Below are 23,856 nucleotides of genomic sequence, written 5' to 3'. Positions count from 1 at the left end.
ACTCAGTACAAGACCTGGGAGGGACTTGAATGATTGCTTAGATCTTACGCTGGCCTTACATTCTAGAATGAGCAGGCTTGAAAGCTCCCTTGGTTTACATTTAGTATTTTAGAGAGCTATGCTTTAGGCTGTACTTTCCCCAAATCATTTTGTGTGCTCTGCAGCAAACACAGCTGCTTGGTACGCTGCGCTCACCATGTCCATGGGCATGTCCCAGGGCCCATTCGCATGGGCACAGCGCTGAGCGGTGGGAGCTACAGGACTTCTGAGCTGAGCTGGCTGGAGGCCAGAGCACAGGCAGCATGAGCTCAGAGCCGTCTTTGCTCTCCTGTATAGACATGCCCCAAATGGGATTACACTTTAACAGAGGCCTAGATATTTCCTCAATGGTGCTTAGATACGTGGCTCCCAAGGTCCACGTTATTAGTCATAAAAACAAACAGTCTCACCTCTGACACAAAAAATACACGCTAGTGCGTTTAAGTCCCCAGCGACAAGAAATGGGAATACAGCAGGCTGCCACTGGGGGGTGGAAATTTGAAAAGTTGCCACACAGACAAGTCAGAAAAAAAACTTTTTAATGGGTGAATTAAAGGTACAAGAACAGCTTGGACAGTTCTTTTAGGTTGAGCAATTCTCGCTTCTGTTATAAGTTGGAACATGTACACAGCTTTAAGGAGGTAGTTTGAATGCAGTATTTTGCTGCTTTCGATCGTCCTCTAAAATGAAAAATTATCCATTATGAAGACTTTTGTATAAATTGGTATTAATTAGAATGAAAACTCAAATCATTTTCTACAGACAGCCAAGATGAAAAGAACAGAACGTGGGTGTGAATGGAAATAATGCAGATACAGTGTTCCTCCATCTCCTGAGTTACTTGAAAGGCAAAGTGGATCTACCATGTTGTGACGTGGAGAAGGGAACTGTCAAAAAAAACAAAATTCCCAGAGGATATATGACATTATTTCAAAAACAGAGCTATTAGATTTGCTTGGAGGAAGCATGACCTACGGTGTTTTTTTCTTTAAGCTATTCACTATTAAGAATTAAATGCATTAAGAGCTATAGGTAAAACTCATCTATATAAAATGTTTAGCTCTCTCCCACTGTCTGCACACTAGTTCTTTCTTTTCTTATCGGACTTTGTAAAAATACAATTTATTTTGCATAACAGCTCCAGACTGAGGATTCATTAAAGGACCTTTCTGACCGCACCACTGTAACAATATTTGCCAATATTGGAGGTATCCTAGCTAGTGGTGAACCCCAGTGCCATGCACTCTCTATCTAAATACTACACGCATCCTCTTGCCATGACAGAAAGAGTAGAGTCTTTGCTATGCAAGTGTGAAAACTGCAGGAACTGAGCGTAATGCAGTGTTTCTGATGACTTAAGAAAATCGTCTCCATGATAAATGAGTAGTGAATCTCCCAGTATAAAGTATTTAAACAGATGGATAATCACCACAGCAACCAAAAACACTTCCACGACATAAGTCATTCAGGAGCATTCCCTATCTGCAGACTCCAGTCTCAGGTTTCTTAATGCAGGCAGGCAATATTTTATGTAACAGCAGACTAGCCAATGTTTTTAGGTAACTCACAGTGGTTTCCAAGATCAGTATAAAATCAAGAAGACCCAGTACTGGCTACAGGAATACAATTATTTTACTCCTCAGACAACAGGTTTAGTGACCTGACAAACTTATCGCAGATTCTCTACTTCTCATATCTCTACTTCTTCGGACCACTCTATATTTCTGGACTTCTGTTCCTCATCTGCATTTTTCCCCTCACCTTTTCCCTGCCCTACCAGCATCAGAATAAGGACTGGAACTTCAGTTTGTCTCTAGTCCCAGAAAAAAATAATTATTCAGGCAAAATAAAGTAAACTGAGCAGAAGAAAGTGAAAGAAACAGTAACCTAATGGTAAAGGAGGGCACTTCCCAGAGACCTGCGAGATAAAAATTCCAGCTCCTGCCACAAAACATGGCAGAAGTCTCAATCTCCCGCATCTCAGATGAGCAGTCTAACCACAGCCCTCGGCACGTGGGCACACTCACACGCGTCCTTGCAAGGACTTTTTCATCCACCTAAAGAACCGAGCCCTGTTGGCAAGGCAGCGAGAGGAGCAGTAGGACTGTGTCAATCCAGCTAGGTGAGCTCTGTGCGTGCCCAAAAGCTAGGCACCAACGAGCTTAGCAAGCAGCTCTGTAATATTTTTGCAGATGTCAGAGCTGGCTAAACAGTGGTGGCACCTACATACCTTTAATACTGCCTGGTATCAGGCCTAATCTCCCTCAAGGGCACATCATTGCACAATTGTCAATTATGTGGGGTTTTGTGCTCTCTGGAGCATCAGGCACTAGCAACAGACACAAGAACGCTGACTCCTACTCTTGTGTATACAATAGTTTTCACATTTCATTGGAGTCAACACAGGGCTTTTAAAATAACAAAAGAACCTAGAAACAAGTAGTAGTGAGAGATGGGTGGAAAAGGAAGGAGACTAGAGTAATTTCTGATTTTCAACAGGTGGTCAGTGGATGCAAATGTTATTAAGTGTGTGATAGAAAAAGCAAGCAACCAAAGTTGAATCCTGGAAAACTTATAAAGGGAGATCTAAAACCTGTCCTCAGAGATTTTGAATTTTCTTTGTAAATGAGCTGGATGAACTGGAAAATATCAATTTGGTTAATTAATGTCTTTCTAAGTCTAGCCACTTTAAATTATGTTTTTTCCAATTTGATCATTCTGTTTATTATTAATTTGAATATCTCTGAAGCATGTTTATGTCTACTGCACTAGGAGCTTCTGCTGAGACAGGTTTCCAAAATGAGAAACACATTACATTTGATCAATACACAGTAAAAAAATCTTAATTTTTTGAATGTATCCTGAAGATTGAAGTCTGCTAGCATGAATGTTTAAAAACAAGAATTCTAGTTTATTTTTAAACATGTTAAACTCTGTTAGCTGATTGAAACCTGTCAAGAAACAAAAAAAAAAAATTATTTCATCACTGTTTTCACTGCATATGTTTTCAGAAATTCTGACAAGCTTATAATTTCTCTATATATAGAAATTTTAACCATAAAATTACATAATTTGCAGCTGGAAGACTGAAACTGCTAATGGAACTATTAGCAGCGATGAAGACATGCAGAAGGAAGCATTTGGAAAAGATGAGTGCTAACACACACACACATCCTGCTTAAGTTGCAGGAGGAAAAATGAAGAACTACTTTTTTTATTTAGTATCTTCCATGATTTCAAATGGACAAAATGTTACTTCCTGTTCTGGATTGTTACATGATGTTATTGTGAAATACTAATGGCTGCTGTGTTTATTTCACCACAGAAGTGCGTTCGTTTCACTGGTGGGTAAAGTCAGGTAATTGGTAAAATATTTTGCAATCCTGCTAGCTGGAAGGCTTAATATAAACCTTAATTATTCATCTGACTAGCAACAAAAATATATCGCAATGTTCATAATTGTACAGCTGGGAATGATCTTACATGGTAATTATGCTGCGGCATTTTTTGTATTATACAGGGCTTAAAAGCCCAAATTAGAATAAAAACAAAGAAAGATGGTAACAGATACTGAATGAGTTTGAGTCCACAGAAAAGTCTGATTTCATAAAGATAAAACACAGCAAATGAAAGTTGTAAGATGAATATAGGAGAACAAAGGTAGCAGCAACAAAAACGGAGCTACAGAGACCACATGCGTCACTTAAATTGTACTACTGTATGATCAGATGATCACGAAATGTGTGTCCTAGTTGTTACCAGTGCTCTTATACACCCAGAGCAGGTGAGGCATGCTGATCCTACCTGCCGGGGGATTTGTAAGTAGCCAGCAAGACCTCTCCAGGCCCCTATCTGAAGTGAACCCGAAACCCAGTGCGGGCCCTGCGCGCAGCAAAGCACGGCAGTTCCAAGGTCAGCCGTAACGAGAGCTGCGAGGCGGCTCGGGAGCCCCTTTGGGAAGGCGCTAGCCCTCGGGAACCCTTAGATCAGGCTTTTTTTTTGTTTTTTTAACTTCCCCGCAAGGGAAGAGCGGGGCAGCTGCGAGCACTGTGCCACATTCGGGCCGTTCCCCCCCCGCCCCCCGGAAGCCCTTCCCGGGGCTGCCGCGCGGCGGGGGCAGGCAGGCCCTGGCTGCGCCCTCCCGCCCGCGAGCACCGCCGCCTCCCCGGGCCGGGCCGGGCCGGGCCGGGCCGGGCCGGGCCGGGCTCCCTCACGGGGGCGCGCCGGGCCCCTGCGCGCCGCCCGGGCAGAGGCCTCAGGCGCGACAGGGTTAACCCGCCTGCCCCCTCCCGCTGACATGGCGGCTGAGGGGGGAGCAAGCCGCGCGGCGCCAGGAGGCGGCGCTACGTGACGTCTCGCGATGTCTGGCGACGGCGAGGGAAGCGGGAGGGGCCGGGGGGCGCGAGTCCGCCGCGATCCCGGCAGCCATAGCGACGACGCTACCTGCAGTGACGGGCGCAGGCGGGGGGGGGCGGACAAAGGGGGCGCCGCGCGAGCCCGCACCCAGCGGCCCCGGAGGGGTGAGTGCGCGGGGGGCGGGGGGAGGGCGGCGCGCGACACCCCGCCGTGCCGCGCGCCCCGGGGGGGGGGGGCGCCGCCGCCCCCCCGCGTTGCCTGGCAGCCGCCGGCCCAGAGGGGCCCCGGCGGACCGGGCCTCCCCCGCCGCCTCCAGCGGGCCGGGGCGCCGCGGCGGGAGAGGGGGGAGGAGCGGGGGGGCTCGGCCGCGCTGCCAGGCCCCGCCGGGGCCGGGGGCCGCCTCGACCGCCCCGGGCGGGCCCGGCCGCAGGTGGGGACGGGGCTGCGTGAAGGTGCCGGGCCGGGCCCGTGCCACGGCGGCGTTATCGTCCCCGCCAGAGCGGGCAGGGCGCGAGCTGTGGGCAAAGGCCGTTAGCGCACAGTTACCTTCGCCTTTATCGCTGCTCTTCGTTGTCGAATAACAAAGAGGGAAACTCGGCGTATGCAATTATGTCATTTGGTTTCCCTTCAGCAGACGCGCTTTGAGAGTCGAATCTGAACGCCTTTCTTCCCTTCGTTCTCTTAGGAAACGGTGTTTTCTTCAGATAATCTGTGGCATCTTGGCGTCTGAGCTGGGTATTTGGCCTGAGATAGGAAAAAAAAAAAGCCACGTAGCGCTAAGGGACACGGTTCATGTTTAAGAAACGGTCAGTTTGGGACACTGGGCGCAACCTGAAAGTGAGAAAATGTAGGTTAAAGCAGATGTGCCCTTGAAAGTCTGCCCTAGGGTCAGTCCTTCCGAGGCAGGTAATAGCATGGAGGAGAAACAATGCACAGGTGCTATTTCCCATTTTTCTGCTTTTGCGCATATCTCGTTTGTACTTGAGTAAAATCTGTGTTACTGTCACTTTTTCAACGTTTGAAAAATAGAAGGAAATAAATTAATGTGGACCTAATAAATCTTGGTGTTTGTATCAGCACGATTTATTCATGTTGTAGTCATCCGCTCTAATAGGTAATGCTCCAAGATTGTTTCATCTCCAGAGCATCCCAGAAACAGTTATTAATTACATTTCACATCATCCTGTAGAGAAGTAAACAGCAGTATATTTTGGCCTAGGTTTTGCAAAGTCTCAGAGTAGTTCTGCCAGTTTAAACGTCACTATCCGCCTACTTAAATATTTTGCAGAATATGTGCCTTTATGGATTAGCAAATTGAGGTGAGGTTAACCAACTTGCTCAAGGTCACAGAGTGTCAGTGACGGAGTTAGCAGTAATGGAGTCCAGCCATCCCAACTCCTGGTCCTGTGCTCTAATCATTGGATGACTCTCCCAAATAATTGCAGGTAGTTTAAACATTAGATTGTGTAAGCGCATATTCAGGGCTCCAAAAACTTTTGGAGAAACAAAATATTAATAGACTTGCTCCAGATGTTATGCTGTATTTGCATGCAGCTTAAAGTAATTGCTCAGCTTGACATAGGAAAGACTTTTGAAGAAGAGTTTGTGGCTTATTTTGTAAATCCACGCTCAAAAGGCATACATACTTCATTCATGAATTTACTTGAGTATATAGTGTAGGAAAGTTTATTGTGTAGATTTAGAGGGTAGACTATGAGATATTATTGCATTATAACAAAAATAGATAACACTAATTAGAAAAATTTTAAAAGAGAAATGTGGAGACTAAGACTCTAAGGAGGCTATGTTCTGGATAAAATGTTTACCAGATGATATTCTGTAGAGTTATTTGCAATTGTTAGGAGGGGAAAAAAAAAAAACATTCAGAAGTCATGGTGATGAGGCTGTTGGAAGTCAAAATGGAACAAAAAACTTCCTCATTTGATTTAATTTTTCAGTGGATCTTGTTAAATAACATTGACTGTGATTTGTTTTTATTTCTGAGCCTAGAGGAAAGTTACATTTCATGTTTTTTTTTTTCTGTCAAGTTAAATTTATGAAGAGAGGGATTTCAAAGGAAATGCTGGCGGATCTGTGCTACTGTGCTACAAGCAGTATTATATTTAGTAACTTCAGGGAGGAGAGATCTTTATTGAGCTAAAAAATTATCAGTGACAATTGTTTGTCCTGACTTCAAAGAGTGTTGGAAAACTGGCTGACATTGCTAAGGTGTTATGCTTTGGCCCATGTCCTGTAACGAGCATTATTTCTGACAGAGTCTTGCACCTGTGTAGAGTTTCATTGGTGGAGGACTCCATCTGCACAGTTTAGGTTGTAGAAGTAAGGCCACAGATCTATGTTTTGCAAAGATTTGCTTGTGCTTAACTTCACATTGTGCAAGTGATCATGGTGACTATTGACTGTGAAAATTTAGTTGTAACGTTAAGAATCTGCCTGTGTTGCTCACAGTGTAGAATAGCGATATCGAAGTTCGTTTAAAATGAGCAAGCTGGGATACCAAAGGCAGTCTGTTGTGTAGCTGTATTCTGAACACTTATAGGAATGATGCTTAGGTTTAGTCTGCACAAAGAAGTTCTTATAATACAGACTTTCTGTGTAAAGATCTTTAAAGTTTCAGGTTGATGAGTGCTGTATGAAAGGTAGGCTGTTATTAATACTATACCAGCAAATGTCCTCAGCATATGTGTAGTTTATAATGTGGTCTTGGGGAAAAGTACTTTTACTGATGTTATTGGTGGGATATTCCAGCTAGGTGACTTTTAAGACAAAATAATTGTCTCCACATGGGTGCTTGTTGCTTTCATAGAAATGTCACACAAATTTATATCCTGAGTGACACTGCTGTGTTGGCAAATGTGTGCTATAGACCTGGGTTTGCCAGGTTTTACTTCTGCTGGTTTGAGTGGTAACTTCTTATCCAGCCAAGTTAAATAAGAAAAGGAAGCAATAGCAGGATATACTTTTTTTTTTTAAGATTAGTGGCTTTCAGCCTGCAAGTTTGTGGAATCCTGGGGCGGGGGTTATGCACTGTGTTTTTGGTGAGTACATAAGGAAGCCAGCTATTAGGCTTAGTGATCCATACCTCCATTGACGTTGTGATTTGTGAGTTTTTGGAAATCTAAACCTTTGCTGTTGGCGGAGCTGAAGATCATGGGGAGCTGGACTTGTAGTATGACTCCAGGATTCAGAATGACAGCAATGAGTGCAGAATTTAAATGAACAGTAAAGCATCAACATCATGCTAATGATTTGAAATAATCTTTTTTAATTTTAGTAAATACAGTCACTTTGAAACACCTAGCAGTAGTTTTGGTTGTATGGTAGTCTGAAGAACATATTAAAATATGGTTTAAAGCATTTATTAGAAAAAATAACTTTTGTTCACTTCAGAAGATTGCCTGTATGTATGTATAATGTTTGCAGTATGTATAGGTATGAGAACCTTTGGTTCGCATACATGCTTATTGTGTATTGCACTGAATTAACTTTTCACAGGATTTTTTCTTAATGTTCTGCCTGCAAGAAGTTTCAGAATAAATTGTTTTGTATTCTTGTGAGCTGGCAGTTTTTTCCACATTAGATATCCTCATATAATCTTCATGTATTTGAATGGAACAATGATTCTTACTCAGCAATAGTACATTAAGTTGTTCAAGAAATAATACCTAGACTTGCTGTGCAAAGTGATTCCAGAGTTTATTAGTTCTTCTGGAACAAAAGGGATTTACCAAAATTCTAGCAAGCACTTAGAACCCAAATTGCCATTTACAGATCTGCTTTTTTTTTCTAGACCCTTCTTAAAAAGGTAGCAGAACATCAACTTGGAACACTGTCACTGGAGATTTGTTTTCAGAATATTATTAGTAGCATTTCAGTGAACTGGAAATAAATCTGTGCTCTGAAAAGAAACTGGATCTTGGGGAAAGAGATTCCAGTAAGAACCATACTTTTAAATTCTACAAGGATAATTTTCTATTTTTAAAAAATAGAGAGGCTGAAAAGCTTAGATTGTGAATAAGGATCAGATCCCGCAGATATGAAGGTGTGAAAGGAACTACAAAAGCAGTCTACGCATGTTCTAATGAACGTCTACATTTGTGTGTTGTTTCAAATATGAAAAATTTATCTGGTGCTTGGAAATGTGAACATTATGATGTTCAGAACATAAAAATAAGCACATATTTTTGATTGTTCATAATGCTAGGGCTATTCTCTGCTAGAAATCTTAGAAACTAAGTTTCTTCAGGTGCTACCAGATTAGTTTACTAGTCCAGTGAACACCTGAAATGGACATTGTTTTATAAAGCTTCATTGGAAGTGGAATTTACAGCTAATAAGTCAGCAGGAAGCTATTTGTGTTCTTCTTTTAATATTTTCTATGGTAGAATAACATTAAGCTGCAAAGGAGACCTTGAATTTGATTAGTAATCTATAGGAGATACAGTAAAATACAACGTTCTTGGAAAAAGACATATGTAGCTGTTTTACTTTGTTCTGTCTGTAGTATGTAAAGTCAATGATAAGTACATTCAGGAATCTGGCCTTAACTTTATCTTATGAATTGGATTTAGGGTTGTTGCTTGATCAGGTCATGGGTTCTGGTTTTAGTTCTGGAGTGACACTCAAAATAAAACAAAACTGGGGGTGGTGGGAGGGAGAACTATGATGGTTGTACTTCAGTTAGAGACAGTAGTGGTAGAATACCTTTCTTATTTTTTAATCAAATAACAAATCCAAAATCTATTTGGTATTATTCATCCCAGTTATTTTTAAATTAATTGCCTTTAACTAACATCCAATTGTAATGAGTTTAGTTCAAGCAAGGCATGCAGGTGTTCTCCATTCTTTTGTTCTGAATCTGTGATTTGACATACCTCAGTGCATATGTGAGCAGATACATAAGTTATTACACTTCATCCTGGAATGTTTTGAGTAGGTCACTGCTGCAGCAGGATTCCTGCTTAAATGATGACTACTGCTGCCTTATATCTTGTGCTTCCTCATTTCTGCTCTGTCTTTTCTCAGGTGTTTTTAACTAGAGGGAAACCTGATGCAAATATGTTTTTTTATTTCCATATTTTTGAAGGAACTTAAATATAGATTCATAACCAAGCATCAGGTTCTATATTTTTTACATTTTTGTTGTCTGCATCAGTTTGCTATGGATTTATGGAAATAATCTTCTTCCCTTTTCTCTTTTTTTTCCTTTTTCCCCTTCAGAATTGCCAAAATGCTTTGGAATTCTTAAACGATTCAAAAACTGGAGTCTCTGAGGATACAGAATCATAAGAACACAAGAAGCAGCAAGGAGGATTCAGTGCCAATGCAGCAACAAAAAAGACAGCCAGAGTTAGTGGAAGGAAATCTTCCTGTTTTTGTTTTTCCTACAGAACTTATATTTTATGCAGATGACCAGTCAACACACAAGCAGGTGTTGACTCTTTATAACCCCTATGAGTTTGCCTTAAAATTCAAAGGTGGGTTTCCTAGGTTAAGTTCTATTAAAGGGTTAGTTGTGATCTTGAAGAGCCTAACTATATTTCATGTAACAAATCATATTGGTGGCAAAACTAAACTTGTGCCTATATGTAAATCTGTTTATACAGTCTGTGAGGGATTCATGTTTTATTACTACTACTGTCCTTTTCAATTGCAGTTCTTTGTACAACTCCCAATAAATATGCGGTGGTTGATGCTGCTGGTGCAGTGAAGCCTCAATGCTGTGTTGATATGTAAGTAAAAGTTGGTTATTTATTTTTTCCTAATTATAGGACATTTGAAAATACCTTGATTGCCTTTATTATTCAAGAGGTAGTAAATGCCAGCATATATAGTATAAATTAAATTGGATAAATATATAGTATTTTTCTAATCTCTTATATTCTTCTGGCTGCCCAGTCTTTGCTGTTCTTTGCTTTAGGGCAGAGGTACTGGAATAGCGGATATATTTTCTTTTTTAATTTTGTCTTTAAGCATAAGTAAAATGCTAGTAAATGCATCCTGTAGTATAGTTTGTAAATCAGCAGTGAGAGTAATATGAGTCTCCTCTAAGTACTTTATTTCTAAGAAAAGCAAGACCCCCAGGGTTGGGATTTCTTTGTGAGAAATATTTGTTTGCAGATTGGCAAAATGAAAATGTATGAAGTTCTACTGAGCACACTTTCCTGGGACATGTTTAATAAAGGTACTTTTGCCTACCTTTCCCCCTGACCACCACTCTTGTTGTCTCTCTCTCTCCTTTCCTTGTTTATCCTTCCAGGTCCCAAACCAATAACAGAGAAAAGATGAAGATCGGTTAAGTTACCACAGCAATGTATAGGGCCTGTAGGCTGCTATAATTCAAAGTCGAGAAAGCAATAGATATTTAATTTAAAATAGCCTGACCTTTTTGATCTTCCATTTGCCACATTGTTTCTGTGCTGATGTATGTGAGTTCTGGGTAGTCAGGTATGGCTAAAGAGAGTATGAAGTACCTAAAAGAGCAGACCGAGCTTTCTGACTAGAAAGTTGCCAACTGTAAGATTCTGGAATCTCTGGCTAATGAACAGCCATTTAAAAAAAAAACCAAAAAACTACTGAATGATCTAGGTTTTGCCAGGTAAACGGTACTGTGCTTAGGAAACTGGTCTTTTCCTTATGCTAGTTTCCTTGGGTATAATTTAGAAAATTCTAGGGACTCGCCAAATAGAGAGCATGTTTAAAACACTGTTTGGACTAATAAGTTCGATTGGGCAGGGGAGTAATCCTAACATCAGCACAAAACTGATCAGAAGATACAGGTGTATTAGTGAGCTGTTCTAGTCTTTAGCAGACACTTACACAATGTTGATTACATTTAGTTCATTTTGACAAAAGTCTTTTAATAACTAAACAAAAATAAGATGTATGCTTCTTCCACAGGATTTTTTTCTGTAGCAAAAACCCCACCCTGTTGCAATGGTTGTCGTCTAAAGGCAGTGTTTACTGCTAGGATATGAGCAGTACTATGTTAAGTATGGCCATTTGCCAGATAAACAGATATTCTACAGAGCTTGTAATTATGCAATGATCTCTAAAAAGAAACAGGAGAATGTATCTGTTTATAAGGGTCTGCAGAGAAACATCTCTTTGCTTGGCAGCAGATGCATGTTCTCATAGCACAGTGTTATGTAAAGATTCTGTTTAGGTTGATACTTAGTACCATGGCACTAAGAGTAGAAACAAAATTTAAAAAAGAAGTGTTAAAGGAAGAAAAGAGTTGAACCTGATGTCCTGATATGTTCAGTTGTATGAATTAAGATTGTTGGAAAAAAGCCTTTTGTTTTAGTGAAGGCAGTTGCCCAGCCAGCAGTCAAATTACTTCCTGAAAGCCTGTCATAAGCACACGCTTTTGCTTCTAAAGCAATGTAGAGCTACCTATATTCCTGCAAGCTTCTAGCTTAGAAGATGATTTGCTCTCTGTTTCCTTGTTGAATAGTCTATTCAAACCAAATACCAATTACAAGAACTAGCTATGTGTTAATGATTGACTTTGTAGATATCTTGATGTCATATAGTTCCTTTAAATGCAGTCTAAAACATAAAAATCTGTTTCTTGCAGCTTTTTAATATGTATGTTATCACAAAGATACTTTTCTTGGAACAATTTTAAGAGTGCTATCCTGTATCACTAAAGGTAAAAGGACCTTTTTTTTCCCCCTCTCAGGAGGCATCAACTTTCTTGAAGCCAAATCAGCAGGTTTTATTACCATATTACTCTCACTGCTGATTTACAAATCAAATACATATATATATATTTTTAAAACCAGATTAGCTGTTATTTTCTTAGAAAAGTAGGGTAGCCTTTCAAGGAAAAAAAAAAAGGTATTCCACTTTGGAAAAAATAATTACAATCCATATTAACCCTAAGAACTGATATGACTTCAAAACTTAAATGGTATTGTTTTCTTAATGCTAGGTATGTGAGTATTTTCATAATATATTTGCAGAGAGGAGACAGCTGAGCAAAGCACCATTCACAGAGAGGTCTGTATGGCCTTTGATCAGTGTTATTTTAAAACTGCTTTTTATGGGTCCTGCATACAGTTTTTCTATGAAATACCGTAAAACTGGAAGGAATATAACAACCATCACTCTGTCTTACTGTTGAAGCCATCTTGGTCAACCTATTCAAGACAGTAGAGCTCAGTGTAGTTTCTGGGCAGCGAGGAAGTTTACCTGGAAAACAACTGAATCTCTGGTCAGGACTCGAGGGATATGCCTACACTGCAGTCCGAGTTGCGACTACCGCTTGCACAGATGTACCCCACCTAGCTCTTGCTGGCTAGTGGAGTAGCTGCAACTTCATGCATTTCAACGCAGGCTGCAAACCATACTCAAGGTTAGCTAGATTAGATAAACAAAGCTTTGACAGCACAGAGCCCTAGTATTGATATCCAGACTTGCTCACTGAAAGACATCCAAGACATGTCTATACAGATGTGTAGCTATAATTCTGACTGCACTGTAAACATGCCCTGAATGGTGGGCTAGTGATTTTGAAAATGTCTTTATTGCAAGCTCAATTTTTGCTATAGGGGGAATGAGTTTTACTTCTGAGAAAACATTGTAAAACTTTGAGCATGATTTTCTCAAAAAGCTTGTCTTTTTGACTTTTGCCATCACCTTGTCTGTCCAAGTGTTTGGCTCTTCTTCTTTCCTTCCCTGTCCACCCCTGCCCCCCATACCTTTTGAACTCATTGGCCAACGTCAAACAACTTTGATAAAGGATTAGGCATCTATCAAATAATTGATACTTCATGAAAATTGGCAGCTAGGTCTTAGATTGAGGCAAAGGCTGTGTTCTGAGATAAAGAATTAAATATTCTTTTAGGTCAGCCGATTGGATCAGGTGCATTTGGGAACCAGAGAACCCTCTCGTGTGCAGCCAGCCTGGGGAGGGGGGAGAGAGGGCGAGATCAGGTCTCCAAGAATGCTGAGTGGAGGAGGAGGAGGGAATGAGGATTTGGACTATTGCATTGAATCTGTGTACAGGGGAAAGGGGAAACATTGGGATGTAGGATGTATTTCCATAGGAAACCTGGCTTTATTAGTTCCCCTGTTCAAAAATGTTATTTTCCTCTGCAGTGTGATCCGTCACAGAGATGTTCGGGCTTCTCACTATGGTGTGATAGATAAATTCCGTCTGCAAGTGTCTGAGCAGAGCCAGAGGAAAGCACTGGGGAGAAAGGAGATTATTGCTACTCTGCTTCCATCTGCAAAGGAACAACAACAAAAGGAAGAGGAGGAAAAACGAATAAAAGAACATCTGACTGAAAGTGTCTTTTTTGAGCAGACTTTGTGTCAACCAGGTAGTTGAAATCTTTCTTTTACTCCTCAGGTCCTCTGAAACAGTTTTGAATGGCTCAAGTGACTAGAAAAAAATAGACTAAAATAAATTTAAAATTAATACTTTTAATTACCTGTAAGACTGCCATCTTTATCACTGAAGGATGGTAGTGCTCAAGAACCCAAACTGTGACTGTTCTGCTTAAGATAAAGATTCTTTGCTGCCCGAAGTTTGCATATTGTGCCTCGAAGAGTACATACTGCATTCCTCTGGTGCAGAATTCCTATTATAATCAATAGGAACTCATCTGCAAAAGGATAGGAGTTATTTTTTCCCTTGGGCTCTTTCTTTCAGAATATATACCCCTTCTGAGTTTGTTCCAAAGCCTTAATCCTCTGTTTCCTGATGAGCAGGAAATATTGCCAGAACAACTTCTAAAGTGCTCCTTGTTTTATGCCATCTCCCTTGTCAGTCTGAAAAGTACAGAAAAGTACAGTTGCTAGCTGGAAGCTCTCTGCAGGTTATGTACATGAGGAGGTGAATCAACAGCCTCGGGCAAAGTCTGGACTGAACAATTAAACTGAAATGGTAGGAGAAGATATAAAATGTATTGAGTTTTACTGTACTGTAACTGGTTCTCATTCTTGACTATCTTGTTACTTTCACTGATTTATACTGTAATATTCTTGTCACTGTTTGTTTTTCAAGATGAGAACAAAATTAATTCCAGAAAATAGATTAACTTGCTTGAGAAAGTTCTTCCTGATAAAAACCAAACTGTTACACTATTTATATATGGTTTATTGGCTGGTGAAACACCTTTTACTAAAAAAAACTCAAGATAGATAATAGGAAGATCCATGGTTAAAGAAAGTAAACCTATAAGAGCTCTGGAATCATAGAACAAAATGTTTGAACCATCTGAAGAATCTGATACTGGTCTTAATCCAAATGGCTATTCCTCTGCTTAAAAAGAAACTTGTTTGCTACCTTATACGGCTTGCTTAAAGAAAAACAGTAAACAGAGCAGCTATAGTCTTTTGTACAAAACCTGCAGTCTAGAAATAATGGATTGACGGAATTAAAATAGGACCCATACTGCTAGCTTCCTTGAGAATACAAAAACTTGATAGAAACATGGGCTAATTTCTAATGGGTCTTAAGAACTTGGTTAGAGATATTCAACTAACACATTATCAGCTCTTTTTAAAGGTTACACAGTGTGCCTTTGAGTAGGTTCCAGCTATTAAACTGCAGCACAATAAAGAATACGAAGGACAGAATTTCATCCGTAGTCTGCATTTCTGTAGTTATACCGCACTGTCAGAGTGCTTCACACTCGCAGTTTTTAAAGTAACTTTCAAATGCTACTACTTTATGGCATATAAACTGCTTCTGGCAGGTGCAGCCCTGGAATCCTATAAGGAAAGCAGGGGAACTCATCTGGCCCAAGAATCTCTGCTCTTCTTGTAGCCAGGTTTTTGGGTTTTTTTCCGGAGAAGTAAACAGAGTTTGCTGCCTGTGCTGCTCCTTCAGGTATTCTTTCCTAATTGATTACTAATTACTGAAGGAATATCAAGGCATGGAGTCAGGATGCGTGGTGAAACCTCAAGCATTGCTGAAACCATCCAGCTGTCATGAGTGTGTATATATAGCCACTGGGCCTGTCAGGCTGTGTTCCTGCAAAAGGGAGGGGTTTGGTAAGTCATGTGAAAACAAGTTCCAGCATCAGGCTCAGAACAGGGAGCAGCTTTCTCACTGCAAAATGCAAAAGATTTAGGAAGATGGGTTTTTGTCTTGTCTCCCCCCTTCCCTAAACTTCAAAGGAAAAAAAAATCTCAGAATATTGCAGCTCTGATGTACTGCAGACATTTTTGCAAAATATTTAACATTTATACTGCTTAGATATTCCTTACAAGGGGTATAATTTTATTTTTCAGAAAACAGAACTGCCTCGTCGGGACCTAGTTTACTAACAGTCTTCCTGGGTATAGTGTGCATTGCAGCACTAATGCTACCTACTTTGGGGGAAATGGAATCCCTGGTGCCTCTCTACCTCCATTTAAGTGTGAATCAAAAGTTAGTAGCTGCTTATGTTTTAGGTAAGTATTTTGGATTTTGTAAATGTTTTCCTGCAACTTCTGTGATTCAAGAAAATTTCTCCCATGTTTGCTTCAGGAAACTTGGTGGAGACAAAGCACCATAGTGCATTTTCTTTTGCATCTCCACTTATATTTAATGTACAGCCACAGTGATATCAAGAGAAATCAATTATCATAAGTATTCTAGATTTTAGTTGATATTTGTAATAAACAGGCCCCTACATGCTAATTTGGCGACTGGTCAAATTGCCAATGCCTATAATCTGCCAACAAAGCTGAAAGGAATGTGTTGTTGTTTCTTATTCTTACATTGAGATATAGAATTGTTATATTGGAGAACCTAGATCTCTTCTGTTATTTTAAATTCTCTCCCCAACCTAGATGAGCTGGTTTGAAAGCCCCCATCCACTAGCTTCTTAATAAGGAGTTGAAATGTATAGAAATAAGTTGTTGTAACTACTTGCTAATAGACCACTACCATCCACAACTCTTGACTTGTAATTTGCTCCTAAATTAGCAAGCATAGAAAAGTTGCACGTTTCATTTGATATGACTATTTTTCTATAACTGTTTCAGATTTGAAGAACAGTCATACTAAACTCATTCTCCTGTCCCACTACCTGGCAGAAATCAGGAGTTAAAGGAAAGGAGCTAGGCAGCCTCAAACTGAAAGATAGAGGTGAGGTAGTGATGGAAAAAGATGCAGGTTCTCAGTACACACTTATGTTAATGACTGGCTCATTCAAGTCAGTCTGTAGTGCTGAAATGGTGTTTTAACTCACCTGTCACTAACCAAAAGCCCACATCTCTGTCTGAGCTGATGGTGATGTATTTTCGGATCAGGACCTTGCAGTAGCCTTTGCTTTATTTTTATCTCTAGTCTTGAAAATTACTCCAATTTCAGCTGGTGCCAATTACAGTATTCAACTGTATGACTTGATACATTTGCAACAATTTACCTGTTTCTAGATGCAATATAAAGTAACATGTAAGTTCTTACCAGTTTTGATTCCTTTGGTAGCAGTGTTTTTAGGTACATGGACAGATTCTTCTGTATGCAATTCTTATGGGTCTTGATTGCCCTTGAGAAGACAAAAACACTTTCTTCCACAACTAAGTACAAACTGGAAGGCTTAGCTTTTAATTGAAAATGGAGGTTTATACCACACCAACTGGGCTACGTGACATATGAGAAGTATTTCCTTTACAGAAATGCTTTACAAAATAAACCACTTATTACATGAACATCACTGTAGAAGTGGTATAGGCTTTCTGTAGCACCTTTTGTAACCTCTGTTGCTACTCTGCAAAGATTTAGATAACCTAAGCTAAGGCCTATTCCAGTTCCTGTAGTACTGATTTTCTGAGCTAATGCACAGCTTAACAAATAGCTGATCTGTATTTCCTGTTTAATGGATAAAATGCTTATCTAATGGAAGGCAGTGTTGCAACTTTGTTCTGTCATGCTTCTATCTTTGAAATCTTTATAAAGTAAATAATTTAAATTAGTATGTAGTGGCAGGATAATAAAATAACTCAGCAATTTCTTTGTCCATGGTGAGATCTCTGGACATTAGCTGAACTCTCTGTAGTGAAAGGCTATTATATTAATATTTTCTGAGCCTGGAAGAAAGCAAGATTGCCCAAAAACTCAGAAAACTCAAGAAAATTACTATTTTCTTGTTACGTAAGGTTGGAATTCAAGGAGGCCTAATGTTTTTTCATATGCCTCATTGCCCTGTACAGTATAACCCTATGGCTAAGAACTTGCAGATTTGTACTTTTTCCTGTGTCAGCACATCATTAAAGTGAAATTTTCAGTGTGTTATGAACAGGTTTTTTAGCCCCACATCTCCTGCTTTCGTCTGCTGAGCCCCTCTTTTAAACTGTTTTTTACCTTTAACTATCAGAGCAGTTCCTCGCCCTCCCCCTTTTAAAGGTCACAACAAAGAGTCTGTAGAAGGCTCCCTGTACAGACCGGCAAGGAAGCTTAACTGATCAAAGACTAGTTTTAGACAAAGATGCTATTCTGCACAGAGCAGAAACAAAAATGTCTTGTAGTTTTCCATTAATTAGCCTTAGTGATGATTCAGCATTTGAATTACACTGCCCATAACTACCCCAGTCAAATTTGCCATCTTGTGTGCTAGTATTGTGCTTACCTAAGTTAAAATCTCAAGGGTATTATTTTCTAGCAATGAGATCTACGATTGTCTGGAGCATTTACAGCTTCTTTAAAGTTCTGTTAGTAGATTTACTGCTCTTCAGTGTAATTTCCTACACTGATTTTGACCACATCGAGTTCTGGAGCAATAGTTCTAATACTTAAGTGTGTATATATAAACTCATTCTGTATGCATTTTTGCTCTCACCTTATTTTCTGGCCTGTGACAGGATAACTGACTTTTCTCTATTTTGAATGTTTTATTCACTGAAATTAAAATGTCTAGTTCTTAATTCTTGTCTTTCAGGTCTCATCACCATGGTTATTTTGAGAACATGAGCAATGATTTAATAGGATGTCAAACACCTTACTGTATATTCACATCATGAATGTGGACTGCCTTTTACTCCCATTTGGCTCATTAAGATGCTAGCAAAACTGTTCAGTGATTTAAGATACCTTCAGAAGTGTAATATATTTTAACTATGTATAATAAATGAAAGACTCAAGCACTTTTAGGTGCTTCTGTAACAGACAGCTATGAAATGTTCAGTGATACCTGTGAAAATAATTTGAAAAACTTTTATATCTACGCCTACTGTACAAAATCCTTATTAAAGCAACATTTGTTATTTTTAGTCTATGTTCACATCAGTGTGTGATCACTATAAAAGCAAACTGTCTTATGTAAAACGTTCATTTGGTTCGCGGTTGTACATACCGAGATTGGTGCATAACACTTCTGTATACATACCAGAAGGATGAAAGTCATGCCTAATCATTGAAGAAAATTAAAAATTCCATCAGTGAAACTATGAAATAAACCATTAAATTTAGGTGAAGAAGTAGTTCTCAAATTCCTTACTTCATTATTACAAGTATACCACTGAGTGCTTTTCTTACCTGGGGAAATAATTGCTGCAACAGCCATTTTTATCATGATTATAGAAAATAAACAATTCTATAATTAGATCCTTTCATTTTTTTAGGGATACATGCAATATACAAATGAAGTGGCATTAACACAAGTGGAACTCACGCTGCAAACTAATATAGAAGATAAATCATTTTTCTATTGGTAGAGACTAAACTAAGTATAGCAACAAAGGCATTCCTCTACACCTCCCCCTTAAACAGCTATGATAGTGGATTTCTTTTGTATGAGAAACCTCCTGCTCAAATTTATTTTTTTATATTCTAGGTGAGTGTTTACACTTTATCTTGTTTCATTTAACAAGTATTTCCCTTCATTTGATATTTCATTGTAGAGATACTTAGTTTAAAAATCTTATTTCTACTGAGGGCCCAGTATTCATGCATTTGGTTCATGCACAGAAATCCCTTGTTTATAAGAGGTTTCTATAATATACTTGGATTTGTATAAAAAATGTTTTGGAAATTAAACCTTCTTTCCCCCTGCATGTTATGAGTCACTTTTCTGTTCATGCATGGAGGCATAAAGAAACCATGCAGACATGAGTGCTTAAAAAAAAAAAAGAGGGATTACACAAAAGGTGAGGTTGAATTTAAGTTAATAATCACTGTATGTTTTTCTTTATATATAATACACTAAGTCTTTAAACGGCAATAAAATGTTACTTTAATTTGATTCTCATAAGGACTGAGATTGTGTCATCTGTCAGAGTCAGATGATAAACAGTGAAACATTAACAGTTTAAAAAAAAAAAAAGAAGTTACTAACCATTTTGAGAACTTGGTGTTCCAAGTCCTGTGCTGCGTGTGCAGTGCTTTCTTTCCAGCTACAAACTCTGAGATCCTATTTAGCTCCAACTGTTTTTCTGCCATTGTGGAGTTGCACTCTTGTAGCTTCACTGTTATTCTCCAGTACCTACACTGTTAAACCTGGTTTTCATGAGGTGGTTACCCTGCCCCATCTGCCTCTTCTTGAGGAAGGGCAAAGGAGTGGAACAGGGAGAAAAACTGTCATGTGGTACATTAGTCTATGTTATGTATTGAGATACCTACATTTTTCTGTGGGCAACAGCAGGACTTTCTTCAAAGGTGTTGTCTTAAATATCTAAGCTAAATATTGACCAAAAAATCTTTTCCATATCCCCGGCATTCTAATCATGGACCAGGGTCCTGTTTTGCCAAGCACTTGCAGAAGTACAAAAGAGGGAGTTAAATCCTACATCAGGGAACTCACAATCGCTATAACCAAGTCTGGACACCAGCAGCCACCTTAGTCCTGAATGACGGTGCACTAACACATACCAGAATTAGGAAGTGAGACTATATGACACAGAGACCTATATTGCCAGTGTCATTTTTCAAGGAAGTTAAAGAAAAGCAATTGGTTTAGGGGGGGGGAAAAAGAAAGAAAAAAAATCAGTTACAAAAAATGTATCAGCAACAAAAAAAGACTAAAAAATTGGAACATTTCATTTCAAGGTCAAGCAAGGAGTAATACACAGATAAAAAGATTAAATAGATGGTGTATCTCAGCAGATGCAGATAAAACTTCTACTTAGACAAAACAAACATGAAAAATGTGAATTTTGACTTCTTTCTATTTCAGGGAGATTACAGAGCATTGTATAATCACAAATTTATTCCACTGTTGGAAACACAAGAGCTGAGGACATTAGCACTTAATTCAGCACTGTGAGGGGGAATGTATCAACTGATTTTAAAGTATGATTGCAGGGAGAGACTAGTAAAATTTTACCAGGTGGATACACAAGGTTTATAATGCATTTTTTCCTTACACACACAAACACATCTAGTACCTAGAGGCTCCTTTAGTGGGACTGTGGAAAACATTGAATGCCTTTGGACATGAGACCTGAGACAGCAAATATGCCTCCTCTTAAAAGCACCAGGAAAAACAGTTAAGTGTTCACGTCATTTCCTATTCCTGACTCTTAACACAAACAAAACAGTCATTTCCTTGAAATGGAAAAGTATTTTGAGCAGACAGTTAGGAGTGCTTTAAGATCATCCAGCAGAAACAATTGTCTTGTTTACCCAGCACTTGCTATGGCACCAATACCTCAAACAAGCAGTGCTGGCAGGCAGGAAATGAAACTGCTATTAAAGAGCTTTTCATTAGCGTCATTCCTAGTAGCTATAGGCTTGGTACATGATCTCCTGTAGGTGTTTGCACTTGTCTGGATCAGAAAATGCTTGGAATTCCCCATTTTCTCCAATGAAGTGGATCACAGAATGCTTAAAACTACAATAGATCCTGTGTTACTGTCTCAGAGCTCTGGGGGCAGATACGGCCTTCAGGTAATCAATTCTTCCCATCAGGGGCCCCAGGAAGCCCCAGGAGACTGGAGAGTGGGTCAGGCAGCCGTATGTGGAAGTCACCTGAAAACAGACTCAGTCCCTGCAAAGGGAGATCCTCAGCTGCTGCTGACATTTCTCCAAACAGGCCCGAGGACGATAACCGAGCATGTGTCTGGTGGGGACAGTTACTGCTCTTAGTCAAATAGCTTGAAGAGAAGGTCACGCACAGAACTGCGCCTTCACCAACAGAACAGAGAAATCCTTTCTGGAATCAACTAGCTAAGTTTTCAAAATCAACTACATGTTATTTCATTTTATGGTCTAAGTGGCAAGTATCATCTGATAACCAACAAGCCCAAACTAAAGAGAGGCTGCCAGATAGGCCTGGCAATGAATCACCATATTTTAGTCCGTTTTCAATGTTTATTTAAGATGCTTGGCTTATTTCTTGTAAATGTCAAGTTCCATCACCCCCCTTCCTTTGTCAGGAGTATGAATCTCATATTTAATCACTCAGCACCTTCTCCCTCTTATATGCGTTGCCAACCCATTCCACTCATAGAGACACTACAGAAAGGAACTTGCCAGGGTCAGTAAGCTAGATCCAAGAATACTTTGTTTACAGGAAGGAAAACTCAGTCACGGAGTGATATGCTTCAAAGGTTCTGCGGTGATTCAGTGCAACCTCAAAATTCAGGGGCCAAGCTGTATAGGAGGTCTTAAGAAAAACCCTTTAAATCATTCTCTCTGCCAGGAAGGAGGCTGAATTCTTGGTCAAAGCAACTCAGGTACTTTGTCCTCTGACCTTCTATGAGGCCCTCCTGGGCAAGAAATGCTAGAAGTGGTAAGGGAATAGACTGCAGTACAGAGCATCCAGGGCCAAGTAATCCTGGCACGACACTGCTGTTTAGCTGCCAGCAGAGATAGGGCTTAGTGGGCGTAGAAAAATAGATTCTTTCCAATGTCCCTGTGAAACTGGGTACTAGCCTTCTCACGGTCATGCTAGAGAAGGCACCAGCTCTTGGAGGAGAAACGTCTGAGGTTAATGGTGTTGGTGATGGAGTCTATCTTCTTTGTAGCCATAGCTTGCTGCCTGAGGAAATTAAAGACTGAAACTGCTGAAGGAGAGCAAAGTACGCTGTTGCCAGCAGCCTATCGCTTGCTCTGTATTGCAGTGAAGATCGTGAAACCATTCCTATAAAGTCTAACAAGAGCCATTTTGAGAGAACATATGAATGAAGGGAGTCTAGAGAACCCATGTAATTTCAAGAAATAAGTAATGAAGGTATGAACACATACGAGCACAGGCAGGCAACACTCACAGTGTAACAACTAAAGTCAAGTAAGGGGGATACATGAGTATTTTTGTCTTCCACACAACACAATCTGCACAAGCTCTCTGCTGTAAACTAATAGCTCTCTATTTACTTAAGATAATAAACTGTAACTGACATATATCAGCTCGTGAAAATTTGCAAAGCTGTATAACCACGCTGATAATAAAAAGTGGAATTACATGCAAAGTAATGGACGCTGGTCTTTGAAATAGCAGAGAATATGCAGAGGAATAATTTAAGCAAAAGCACAATCATGATTATAGCAGCACAATCAAAGCAATGGATGACTTCCTCACTATGAAGGAAGAGGCTATTAAGAAGGCCTGAGTAACAGGTTCCCTGTAATAGCCCTAGAGTGGAATATAAATTCAGACACATGTAATTGCAGTCATCCTGATCCTAGCAGGACCAAGAGATACTAAACAAGGAATAAACATGACTGATAAAATGGATATAAAAGAAATGGAATAAAAAAAACCCAAGAGTCTGTAATGGAACATAAAGCTATGTGTCCAGTTTAAAAAAAAAAAAGAGGAATTATCAATACAATTTACAATAACAAAATGAGTCCATTTTTCCCTAGGAAACTGCAGATACTCTAAGTGGCTTGAGATAAGAACATTAAGGCATTAGATGAGCATATCATTTGACAAATGAGAAACCATCATCAAGAAACAAAATTCTGCAATAATGCTCTAGAATAATATGTTCTATCAACCAAACCCATTAGCACCTCTCCCTCAGGAATCTGCCATGAAACTTCAAAAACAACACCTGGTGCTGAAGTGAATGCACTTAAAAAATAAATCAAGATCCTTTTGTTGTAAGCAGGAAGTTTCCTGCAATAATTTCAGTGCCGCACGACCTGATTTAAGCTGGTTTTAAAGTCAAAACAGTGCACTGGTTTTGTGCCATAAAAAACAATGCATGATATGCATAATAAGGTTTTGATTTCTCTCCTCACAAGGAGAAAAAGTAATTATAAGAGCCAAATTTCCAAAAATCAGTACCTTCAGCAAAAACTGCTCCTGCTTGAGCACAGCACTTCTTACTTAGGTTGACATCCAGCAAAATAATAAACATTTATATATTATTAATCTTGGAAGGAAATATTAAATAATGAACTTTTTACAAAGCTCTTATGAAGCAAGTAACAAAGGAAGAAATTAAACTAGCAGAAGAGTTTTAAATTTGATAAATGCCAAATCTGTCTGATTCATGGGAACAGGAAAGTCTCACAAGTTTCTTGAGAGACATGGAGTAACCAGCATGTAGGCA

General features: G+C 39.5%; 1 protein-coding gene and 1 long non-coding RNA gene across 3 annotated transcripts; one reads left to right on the top strand and one right to left on the bottom strand.

Annotated features, from left to right (window-relative positions):
• Positions 1 to 561: 561 nt before the first annotated feature.
• LOC136993245 (uncharacterized) lies at positions 562 to 3,926 on the bottom strand. The gene is made up of 2 exons (XR_010885484.1): positions 3,844 to 3,926; positions 562 to 719 (listed from the first exon to the last, which is right to left on the bottom strand). It is a non-coding gene; the product is annotated as an uncharacterized lncRNA (long non-coding RNA).
• A 535-nt stretch (positions 3,927 to 4,461) lies between these two features.
• Positions 4,462 to 18,632, top strand: MOSPD1 (motile sperm domain containing 1). 2 transcript variants are annotated; one of them, XM_067304034.1, is made up of 6 exons: positions 4,462 to 4,559; positions 9,637 to 9,893; positions 10,073 to 10,148; positions 13,522 to 13,745; positions 15,664 to 15,825; positions 18,297 to 18,632. In XM_067304034.1, the coding sequence occupies exons 2-6, from the start codon at positions 9,740 to 9,742 to the stop codon at positions 18,326 to 18,328; spliced, it is 648 nt and encodes a 215-aa protein (XP_067160135.1). In that variant the 5' UTR covers positions 4,462 to 4,559; positions 9,637 to 9,739; the 3' UTR covers positions 18,329 to 18,632. The 2 variants fall into 2 exon arrangements, with proteins under 2 accessions (XP_067160135.1, XP_013798495.1); XM_013943041.2 differs by lacking the exon at positions 4,462 to 4,559 and adding an exon at positions 5,256 to 5,331.
• Positions 18,633 to 23,856: the final 5,224 nt, after the last annotated feature.

Source organism: Apteryx mantelli, chromosome 13 (assembly GCF_036417845.1).
Source record: "Apteryx mantelli isolate bAptMan1 chromosome 13, bAptMan1.hap1, whole genome shotgun sequence".
In the NCBI taxonomy this organism is placed as follows: domain Eukaryota; kingdom Metazoa; phylum Chordata; class Aves; order Apterygiformes; family Apterygidae; genus Apteryx; species Apteryx mantelli.
This window is presented reverse-complemented; position numbering and strand designations above follow the sequence as displayed.

Bases quoted from the DNA above. Each gene is read 5' to 3' on its own strand.
- MOSPD1 (XM_067304034.1), top strand. From the start codon at position 9,740: ATGCAGCAACAAAAAAGACAGCCAGAGTTAGTGGAAGGAAATCTTCCT. The intron at 13,746-15,663 runs GTAGTTGAAATC...TTTATTTTTCAG, and splicing joins GCAGACTTTGTGTCAACCAG to AAAACAGAACTGCCTCGTCG. The intron at 15,826-18,296 runs GTAAGTATTTTG...CTTGTCTTTCAG, and splicing joins AGTAGCTGCTTATGTTTTAG to GTCTCATCACCATGGTTATT.